The sequence below is a fragment of the Mycteria americana genome, chromosome 12 (genome assembly GCF_035582795.1).
Source record: "Mycteria americana isolate JAX WOST 10 ecotype Jacksonville Zoo and Gardens chromosome 12, USCA_MyAme_1.0, whole genome shotgun sequence".
In the NCBI taxonomy this organism is placed as follows: domain Eukaryota; kingdom Metazoa; phylum Chordata; class Aves; order Ciconiiformes; family Ciconiidae; genus Mycteria; species Mycteria americana.
Window position 1 is genome coordinate 2,663,695 of NC_134376.1, and position 11,292 is coordinate 2,674,986.

General features: G+C 52.3%; 1 protein-coding gene across 1 annotated transcript; it reads left to right on the forward strand.

The window, feature by feature from the left end:
- Nucleotides 1–5,531: 5,531 nt before the first annotated feature.
- On the forward strand, nt 5,532–11,002 carry SOX8 (SRY-box transcription factor 8). The gene is made up of 3 exons (XM_075515261.1): nt 5,532–6,266; nt 7,571–7,809; nt 8,744–11,002. Exons 1-3 carry the CDS (start codon nt 5,824–5,826, stop codon nt 9,478–9,480), a joined length of 1,419 nt encoding a protein of 472 aa, XP_075371376.1. The 5' UTR covers nt 5,532–5,823; the 3' UTR covers nt 9,481–11,002.
- Nucleotides 11,003–11,292: the final 290 nt, after the last annotated feature.

An 11,292-nucleotide genomic window follows, 5' to 3' on the forward strand; every position in this document is an offset into this window, starting at 1 on the left:
TTCCTTCTACTCGTTAAGATTTTTCCAGCAGTAATATTTTTTCCATTAAAATCCCTGATCCTTCCCTGTGGAAATCTGATCTTTAACTCCAGGGTTAGCAGGATTAAGGCTGAAAAGGATTTTCAGAGGAAGAATTACCTTTTTTTCTCCTGTATTTGTACAGCATCTATAATGAGGGGGTGCTGATTCAGAAGAGGGATTCCTAAGCGGTACCATAGGACAAACAATTAATAATCACAGTAATCATAATTAAGAGAATTGTGCTTCTCCATTATTTTGAAAAGACGCCATCCAGCCTGTGCTGTGCAGAAGGAAAGAAGAGATCCTTTGCCTGTGTCTTTAACGTGTAACGCATACATGTGTGTTGTTGATCCTGCAAAAGCAAGTTTTGTTTTGTTGCTGGTATCTTAGAATATTTGAACGGAGATAAAACACTGACACATCATTTCCTTTCCACTGGTTTTGGTCTTTACGCGTGCATGTTTTCTGAGACCGAAAGAGAAGGCCGTCCCTGTCGGGTTTGTAATTGCTTTCACCTTGGCTGCCAGCACCACGGTGTGCAACTTCAGGCTGGGAAAACTGCAAGATAAAAATGCAGAACAAGCCACTAGTTAACTTTTTCCACTGGGATATTAAAGAATTAATAATCACAAAGCACTTGGTAGTAAGGGCTATTTTATTTTATTTTATTTTAGCAGAAATTCCACACCAGGCCCAATGTAACACCTAAAGATTTTCATGAAGCCCTCACTGCCTTTGACTCACGCTGGAGTCAAAGCTTTCTAAAAATAAACGTCCTTTTTCTCTGATATCTGCTGCCATGAGGAAGCCTACAAAAGGGCTTAGGAATCCCATGCACTCCTCTCCACTTGCGTTTCAAGCAGGAGAGAGGTCAGTGGAGTCCTGCCCGGTGCAGGTGTGCAGAGTTTCTTGTATCAGCGCCAGGTAGATGTTCATGGGTTGGAAAAGAGCTGCTGGGGGACGCGTTCCTCCATTGTTCGCCCTGCAGCTGCCAAACTCTTCCTGTCCAGAAAAAGGCGGGATGCCGGAGCTAAGCACCCCATTAACACAGTAAAAACTTATATTAAACTAATATTTAAGCCTCTCTCTTTTCCCCCTGTTCTCAGCAGACTGCAGCAGCTGTGCAAGGGGCGCAAGTTTGCATCCACTCACGGCGGTGGGAGCCTCAAGTCCCCAGCTCTTCACAATCCACGGAAACGCCTCTAATGATGGGCTTTGGATGAGGCTGTGCAATGAAAACCTGTTCTTGCTGTGGTGGGAAGCACACCGTGACTGGAACACAGCAACTTGCATGAGAGCACACTAATTTTTCACTCCTGCTGTGCAGGTGACAGCAAGAATTTCAAGAGCACAGGTAAACACAGTGGTGGGAGCTGTGGAAATGCCAAGGATTAAATACCCCAAGTGTTAATTAAAATATGCAAAAAGATTCTGTCCCTTCTACTCCTGAATTGTGCAGAGCAGTAAGGCTCATTTCATGTGAACAGAAGACAAATTTTGGCCCTAAACCGATCTGCAAGCAGCTGAGCAATATAAATTTAGTCTTAAAATTGTGTGAGCAGGCAGTGGTTGTGTGCTGGAGCCTTCACAGTGTGGGATTAGACCCATCACTACGGTTCATCTTGAGAGCAAAGCTTTTCAGCTCTTCTGCTGCTATTTTAATTGAAATTAGTTGAAAGTCACCACAGGTCTTTTTTTTCTTTTCAGATATCAGGAGCTTTCCTGAAAAGGATTGAACATTGTTTCACAGCAGTCTCTGAGCTGCCACTGAACTGCTATATCCTCTGGGCAGAGCATTAATCCTGCAGATGTCAGAGGCTTATTTTAACATGACGCATGGGTTACTCTTATCTGATCAGGGGCTGTTTTTTCTTCCCCCGTAAGGCTCTTTCTATTTGCTCTTTGAAATTCCCATGTAAAATCTGCTCGCAGTTCAAAGGTAGCCAATTTTTGAAAAATGGTAACTTTACCGCTTGATCAGATGAAGCGATAGAGCCCACCTTTGGGCTGGGCCTCCACCCAGCCACGGAAGGAGTGCAGTACATGTGCGCATTGCAGAGCATATCCCGTCGTGGGCAGTGGTTCCCGCGTGCTCTCATGCTCTGAAAATGCCTTCCCTGTCTTCTACTGAAGATGAAATTTCTCCTCCCTGACATTAGTAGGGCTCGGACTGCTCTGAAGCCAACGCACACACACTTATTCCTGCATAACAAACAGGTACGGCAGAGAAGAACCGGGATGGGAGGTCAAGCCACCTCCATCCCATGGGGATTCTGAGGGTTCCCAAGTGACAACGTGATGGAGCCAGGCATGCAGACCTTGTATTTAGTGCCTGATCCCCAGCAACGCTGGTGTGAGCTGGCCAGGAACTTTATCGGAGACCGTGTCAAACTTTAAAGAAAATGAAGCAATATTGCCAATATTGACAGGCAGCTGGTCAAGCTCTTTTGTGCCTGCTGTCAGGAACAGCCAGCTCTGTTCCACCAAATCTTCTGTAAATGTACCCTGCTTGCGTGGACTCTTTAAGGCTCCATTGGGCAATTGGAATCTCAGCTCTTCCCTCCCAGATCTGCACCCTTTTCCTGGAAATCCAGATGTCAGGGCCCGCCCTGCAGCAGGCTGGGCCAAGACAGAGAAGCATTAGGCCAGGTCTAGATGACACATCATGTGGGATCACTGCAAGACCTGCCCTGCAGCTCCATCATTTTCCCATCCCTGTGCAAACGTCGCTGGTACTTTGTCATACAAAATTTGAACATGAGACCCCGCAAGACAAACGATGCCACTTGAACCCACTTGTTGTCCCAGCATAATCTCATTCCATTTCATGGATGAGTGAGCTACTCAGGAAACCAGAGCTACTGAAGTTTCCCAGGTGCTCCAGATCCCTGCTCTCCCTGTGTCATCTCAGTGTCTCGCAGCCTTGCCCAGCTCAGATCGGTCTGCAAGGCAGGACAACGCTGCTCCCTCCGCCAGCTTGGCTGAGAACTGATGCTCAGAGACATGAAACTGTGCAAGATCACAAAACCAGACGCGAAGCAGGACACGTACCCTGCTCTCGTTCCATGCACTACCTCTTCCCCGTGCCCATCACGCTACCAAAAGTTGTCCTCCTCCTTCTACCTGCGTCGGACAAAGAGGAATTCAAGTGTGTGGGCTGGGAAATGCAATTCCCTGCCTCGGGCAGAGCTGGGGAGCTGTGAAAGGCAGCAGCATGCAAGGGCGAAGAAAACCAATGTCTCTAATTCCTGCTGTCCTTGGGGGCTTCTTTTGCGGGAATTTGGCTTGTAGTTGAAGGCAGGGATCAGAAAATAGGGGCTCTTGTTTTCATTCCTACCTCCGTGGGCTTGCCCCAAAGCTCCGAGTGTCCCCCAAATCCCTTCCCAGCCTCAGTCATGCAAGGAGGGTCAAACCTTCTGGGGAAGGTACTCCACAGGAGAGGCTGTCTTAGAAAAGATGGACTAAACCCAGCGCTTATTGCTTGGACTCAGCCACCTCTAAAGCAGATGAAATACAATTTACCTGACTCACGCCATTTCAGTAAGATAAACTTATTAAAGAGCTACGAGAACCCAAAGAGACAGGCATTATAGAAATATACATTAATTATATGTCATATGAGGGGAAAAAAAAGTTTTGCCAAGTGTCCAACAGCGCTGCAAAGCCACGGGTCCGAAGCCCAGGGAAACAAACTCTTCCACAATCTCATTAAGCTTTGGATTGGGCCCTGGAAGAGAAGTTCAATTAATCCTCACTTGCAAGTTCAACCCATATAGTACACCTTGAGCCTTAAAGAGAATGTTATTTTAAAAGACACTTTGTAAAATTATATTTTAAAACCCCCTTTGTCCAAAGGTAACTCACTTTGTGACTCTGCAAACTGAAAGCTGAAGTCTTGAGAAATTACTGATAAGGAAACGAGAGAATTTTTAAATAAAACAAAATCCTGCTTTGCACTTTAACAGAATATATTCATTTTCATATAGAAGGCATACGGACATTCAGGCACATTTAAACAGTGTTACATTTAAATTCAAAGTGTACGCTTTATTTCAAGGTGATGATACATCTCAGCAATTAAACAAAATGCTCTCAAAGCCACCACGTTCCTGTTACTTTTAAAATGCTGGAATGCTCGAAGCACTTTGCACAATTTCTATTTTTTTTTTCCTGTAAATCTTGTACTTGTCCCTCTTTTTCCAGGGGTTACGGGGCTGGGGGGAAGCAGCGACTAAAACTGGAATTTGGGGAGTTGCTGCTTTTTTCCAGTCGCAATTAGAAGGCTGGATTCCGCGGATAATTAGAATCAAATGCTCCAAATAAATGCTGCAAAAACCAGGGCTCGCTTTGAGGGGGGCAGGCAGAGCTTTTCAAAAGGGGGCTTTGCTGAGGGGCCCGGGCGCGCAGCCCCGCACCGGCCTGTCCCGCACCCATTGCTGACGGGGGACATTTTGTGGGCAACCCCCCCAGACCCAAAGGCTCACCCCGAGGTGCCGCATCCTCCTCCGGACGGTGCAAAGACGCCGGCGTCGGGCGGGACGCGGCCAGGGCAGCCCCGGCTCTGCCCTCCCGGGAGGCTCCCCGGTGCCCGGGCCCGGGCCCGCCGCCGGAGGTGGGAAGGCGGCGGGGAGAGAGGAGAGGCGAGACGGGGCGAGGGGAGGCGGAGGGGCTCGTTTCGGTTCTTTCCAGCAATTCGCCGCTTTCCTCCGTTATTTGCCCGTTGGAGAGAGCGGGAAGAAACGATGCGCGCGGGGATGCGGGGAGCGCACGGCGGCCCGGGGGCACCGGGGCTCGGCTGCCGGAGGCTGCACCGGCAGCGGGGGTACACGGGCAGCTCCGGCCCCGCTTGCAACCGGGACTCACCGGTGCTTCTGCCACGCACCGAGCTCCCCAGAAGCCCCCTCGGACCGGGGGCTTACGGAGTAACCAGCTGTCCCCAGGGCACGAACCGCCGCACCGGAGCCCCTGGAGGCAGCGGCTGCTGCCGCCCCATCCCGGCACCGCTCCGCACCTCTTCACCGCAGCGGCCCCATCCCGCGGGGCTTGGAAAAGTGCTCAGCATCCCGCCGCCGAGCCCCGCAGCCCCGGGCCGTCCCGCACCCGCTCCCCGGTGTCCGTCCCCCGTCCCCCCCCCTCCAAGAGGGGGGTCCCCTCCACACGCCGGGTGTCTAAAACACATCCCCGCCAGTACCGCGGTGCGGTGAAGCCTCCGGACAATTTGCAGCGGCAAAAGGGGGATGGGGGGGGGGGAGCCCGCACATGCCGAAGGAGGGCCCCTTCCGCGGCCGGGCCGCGTCCAGCCGCCCCCCGGGCGGCAGCACCGGGTCCGGTCGGCGGAGCGGCGGGAGTGCGGCGGGCAGCACAGCCCCGCCCCACCGGCGGGGCGCCCCGCCCCTTTATGTAAATAACCCCTGCCGCTCCGCCAATGGGGAGCGGCGCCGGAGGCGGGGCCGCTTGCCCTCCCCTTAAGTAACTTGTTGCCAGGGGCCGCGCTTCGCACTGGACGTGGGGCGCTGCGGCGGGCCGGGCGCGGGGCGCGGAGCGGGGCGGAGCGGGGCGCCGGGACGGCGGCAGGACTGCTTGTGGTTGTTCTCTGTTTTTCGGCTGATTTTTGCGCGTTTGTGTCTTATTTTTATTCTTCTCGATTTTTTTTTTTGTTGTTGTTGTTGTTGTACCTTTTTTTTTCTCGCTCTTCGGGCGCCCGCGGAGAGGGGTGCGCGGTCCCCGCCGCTCCGCCCGGGCACATCCTCGCCCTCGGGGCGGCTCTGCCCCTCGCCCCCTTTCCCCCTCCCGCGGCCACCAATGCTCAACATGACCGAGGAGCACGACAAAGCGCTGGAGGCTCCGTGCAGCCCCGCGGGCACCACCAGCTCCATGTCCCACGTGGACTCGGACTCCGACTCGCCGCTGTCCCCCGCCGGCTCCGAGGGTCTGGGCTGCGCCCCCGCGCCCGCCCCGCGCCCGCCCGGCGCCGCTCCGCTGGGCGCCAAGGTGGACGCGGCCGAGGTGGACGAGCGCTTCCCCGCCTGCATCCGCGACGCCGTCTCGCAGGTGCTGAAGGGCTACGACTGGAGCCTGGTGCCCATGCCCGTCCGCGGCAACGGATCGCTCAAGGCCAAGCCGCACGTCAAGCGGCCCATGAACGCCTTCATGGTGTGGGCGCAGGCCGCCCGCAGGAAGCTGGCCGACCAGTACCCGCATCTGCACAACGCCGAGCTCAGCAAGACCCTGGGCAAGCTCTGGCGGTGAGTCCCGGGCCGCGCATCCCCCCGCGGGCACCGCTCCGCTCCGCGCCGGGCGCGGCAGCCGCGCACAGCCCCCTCGCCGCGGGGCCGGGCCGGCGGGACCCCCGCGGGCTGCCTGGGGAGGCGACGGGGGCTTTGCCTGGGGGTGCACGGCTGGATTCCCCCTCCCAGCGCTTTTTTTCTTTTTTTTAAATCTCTTTTTATGTTTTTGGCCGGCTGCGCCCGCGGGGGATTCTCGAAGCGTTTGAAGCCGAAGTGCAGAAATCCCCCCCGAGCCTGCCGGCACGCTGCAGGGCACCGGCCGGTCCCTGCTCCGAAAAAAGCCCCGTGCAGGGGCCTGGGCGCCCACGGCCGCAGCGGGCTCGGCCGGGGTGCTGCCGGTGGGTCCTGCCCCAGCGCTGTGTCACGCGTGGATTTTCCCTGTTCCATCACCGAGGCGTGCAGCCTGGGCCCTTCCCTCTCCCGGCCAGGGTTTCCCGTGTCCCTGTCCCCAGGAGACTGAGACGCTTTTTTAATTGCTTCTTTTACACCGGCTTTTTCTAAAACTTTCTTTTCCCGTGGCTTGCTTGCTTGTGGCTTAACAAGTGATAAAACCCAACAAGCCCATTTTTAGCAGTTATTTTACTCTGCTTTCTAATTTCCCTTCTTAGCTGTGCACTTGCATGCTCAGCGCTGCCCACCAATGCAAACTTATTTTTGCTGGGCGGCATCTGCCTTCCAAGGCTCTGCGACGAGCCACGTTTTACCGCGTGGTATATTCGGTCGTGTCTGGCTGTACCAAACTTGCATCTTTCCTGCCTGTTTGGGCCAGCCATGCTCCTGCTGCACTTTGAGACTCTCCAAGAGTTTGCAAAGAGAGGTCTGGGCGGGGGAGAGTTTTGAAAGAAATAATCCCATCGCTGTTGCCTTCGTGGTTTCTTTGTAAGCACCAAACAAAGCTGGAAATGGGCAGCGTTGTTTGTCGCGGTGAGGGGGTGGCATTTGTAGGACAAACATAGGAATAATATTTGGCAAAGGCATTTGAAACGGGACAGGGGGATTTTGTTTTGCCCAGTTATCGGTATCTGTAGTGATTGGTTTTTTTCATGCCTCTATAGTTGGTATTTTAATACATTTTTGCCACATATTTGCCAGGGGAAATTTGTTTTGTAATTAACTTTCTGGTTGCTCAAATCAGTGTATGGGAAGTGGGGATGTGTAAGTTTGAAAATAGGCTGAAAACTTCTAAGAAAAAGGTATTAATTTTGGATTTTTTTTTTCCCTCTCCTCCTTATTTAAAAAAAAAAAAATCCATCCCAAACCAGTTTGTTAAGTGAAAATGAGAAACGTCCCTTTGTGGAAGAAGCTGAGCGGCTCAGGGTCCAGCACAAAAAGGATCACCCGGATTATAAATACCAGCCACGGAGGAGGAAAAGTGTAAAAGCCGGGCAGAGCGACTCCGACTCTGGAGCTGAGCTCAGCCACCACGCGGGCACGCAGATCTACAAAGCGGACAGCGGGCTGGGAGGCATGGCTGATTCCCACCATCACGGCGATCACACAGGTAAAGGGCTCCCGCGGGCAAAAAAATCTGCAGGTCCCGGGCGCGTTGGTTTGGGACATGAACCCACTGGTGGGCACGGGCTCATCTGCCCCCCAGATGAATATCGGTGGGAATGGGGCCATCCAAAAGCAGGAGTCGTTGCCCCGAGAGCTGTGGTTTTGCACCAGGTTGTGAACGTGGCCACGGTTTTCTTTAGTAAATCGTTAGAGAGCTGACTGTGTGATAGGAAATCCCCAGAGCGCAGGGATCCCGGTTTCCCAGCTGGCCTGGGAGTGGGGAGAATTAATTGCGAGCTAATAAGGGTTAATAATCCGTTGGCCGTGCAAAGGGTGCCTGGGGGAGCAGGTCCCGGAGACACGGCTCCCCCCCGAAGCTCCCCGCTTCTCGGCGCGCTGCGAATTGGCACAGGGCGCGTGTTGACAGATTCCAGGAGGATTGCGAACGTCCTGCAGCTTCAGACGCGTCTGCGCTCTCGCCCAGCCTGGCTGGGGATCCCGGCCCCGGCCCGCTCTGCTGGGACAGCTTCTCTGCCTCCGGGAGAGCCGGGCTGGCTTCAGGCTGCCCGTGGGGAGAGGCTGAGCGGGTCCTTCCGAATCCACCCCCTGGTTCTGCTTCCCAGGGGAGGGGGACTTTGTGCAGCTGGGGGTGTCCTGCCATGTCCCAGAGTGACCCTGATGGGCACAGCACGCTCCCCCGCTTCTCCTCCCCGCTGCAAACCATCACCCGTGTGAGTGGTTTACCCCAGCCGAGGACATCGTCCCTGGCATGGTCACAGGGGGACATCAGCTACCTCCAGCATGGGGCTGTAGGTTTAAATCCCCCTTCCCCTCTTGCAATAGGAAGGGGGAAAAAATGTGCCTTTTTTTTTGTCCTCCTTGAAGTCTGTTGTTTTGTGGGCATTCTTGTTAAAGCCTTGCTGTCCCTTCGTCCCCAGGCCAGACCCATGGGCCACCCACCCCACCCACCACCCCCAAAACTGACCTCCACCACGGCAGCAAGCAGGAGCTGAAGCACGAGGGCCGCCGCCTCGTGGAGAGCGGCCGCCAGAACATCGACTTCAGCAACGTGGACATCTCGGAGCTGAGCAGCGAGGTCATCAACAACATGGAGACCTTCGACGTGCACGAGTTCGACCAGTACCTGCCGCTCAACGGCCACGCTGCCATGCCGGCCGACCACGGCCCCAACGCTGCCGCCGGCTCCTATGGCGCGTCCTATTCCCACTCGGCCACGGGCACCGGCGGGACCAACCAAGTCTGGACTCACAAAAGCCCGGCCTCGGCATCGCCGTCGTCCGCCGACTCGAGCCAGCAAAGGCCGCACATCAAAACGGAGCAGCTGAGCCCCAGCCACTACAGCGACCAGTCCCACGGCTCCCCCGCGCACTCTGACTACGGCTCCTACAGCGCCCAGGCTTGTGCCACCACCGCCTCCACCGCCACGGCCGCCGCCTCCTTCTCCAGCTCCCAGTGCGACTACACGGACCTCCAGAGCTCCAACTACTACAACCCCTACCCTGGCTACCCCTCCAGCATTTACCAGTATCCCTATTTCCACTCCTCTCGCCGTCCCTACGCGACGCCCATCCTCAACGGCTTGTCCATCCCGCCGGCCCACAGCCCCACCGCTAACTGGGACCAGCCGGTCTATACGACCCTGACGAGGCCTTAAAGGATGCGCAGAGCCCCCAAGGGCTTCCCCGACATATGCACTAATGAAGGAATGAAGACGAAGAGCGTGGAGTGCCGCGATAGTTTCCGAAGTGCCTCCTGAGCCACTGGGAACTCTGCTCGTTGCGACTGGATGTCCCCTTGCTTCAAAACTCTCCAAACGGACAGAGCTCTATTTTTCTTTAATTAATACAATTGAAAAAAAAAAATTAAAAAAAAAAAAAGGACTGGCGATTCCTTTTGAATAAATGAAGGACAAAACCATTCGACTCCTCTGTGAGGACTGAACTGAACTTACTCGTCGTGGAAGTTGACAAGTGCAAAAGTGGAGCAGGGGGGTGGGAAGGGGGGGAAGAAAAATAAAAAAGCTGTTCGAGACTTTAAGGGTCTATTGCAATGTGAGGAACGGACCAACCTTGAGGGCAAGAACTCACTCGGACCAACGCGGATGAAACCCGAAAACCCGGCTATTCTGTGGAACAATCTCGTGGGAACAAACGAGTCTGGTGGGACCAACCAATTAAATGTCTGAAGTGTTTGTTTTTTTTTAGTCAAGAGTTCTTCTAAGCAAGGTTTGGCTGTAATTAACATTTTGTTTTGTTTTTGGAAGCTTAAAGTGTTTTTGTTTTTTTTTTTTTTTAAATCTGTTAAATATGTATTTATGTTCTGTATTATTTTGTCTTTTAATTAATGAAGTAATTTTGTGCAAAAAGTAGAATTTTAAAAGATTTTAAAGATGGGGTGGGGAGGGAGCATAAAAATAGTGGAGATGATACAATAAAATGGTGTTATAAGTCTATAGATTTTTGTTGGTTTTTGGGTTTTTTTCGTTTTGAACCGCTGCAGCAGTCGTGTTTGAGAGGGACTGGACGGATCTGCCCCCGGCAGAGCGGGTCGCCAACAGGGAACTCAAAGGGGAATGTAAAATAACCAGGCGGGGAAAGTTACTGATGAAATTGGGAGGCTAAAACGATTGCAAAAAGGAGCAGGCGATGTTTCTGGCTACCCGCTTTCAGGCGTTCAAATTGAATTTTAAGGCATTGCAGAGTCTTTGTACACTTTCAGAACCAGGACTACTTTATAGGAAGATGTAATTTAATGAGAAATTATCAACTTCTGATTCAATTTTGGCTTCTAGGGACCAGATATCATCCATCAAGCTGTGAAACTAAAATCTTCTCCACTAAAAAAAATTTTTAGGTACTTAGTTTTAGACTAATATTTCATTGATATATTTCTACTTCTTCCATTGTATGCTGAGCATATAATAACCATCTATTTTATGGTAACTTGTGCCTTTAAAAACTTTGTAAATCTAAAAACACATTTCAGAGGTTATCATCTTTTTACCTTTTCTACATTTCCTACTCTTTTTCTAAAAATATTTTTTGCATATTTCCTTTTGGGGACGTGGGGGTGGGGGAAAATACAGAAAACTCATTTTTATGCAATCTATTTTTCTGTATAAAGTGGCTGTTACTTATCTGTTCTCTTCACTAGCTTCTGACTAAGCAATGCTAACTTTTGTACAGATCAATTTGATAAAATTAAAAATTGCTTTTTATCAAGTACGTGTTACGTTTTCTTTCTGCTTGAGCCTATTTCTGTGCTGAAAAGAAATGTGGAGAACAGCTTTGAGAGAGGCAGGGTATTCAGAATAAAATACTTTGACCGAGGGTTTCTCTGTTCTCCTAATATGTTGGTTGGTTTTTTTTTTCTTGCTCCCTTTCCCCATACTTAAACAGTGTCTTAATATGAGATTTTTAAAATTTTTTTTTTTTACTTCCTTGGGAAGTATATTTCCATGCCCATA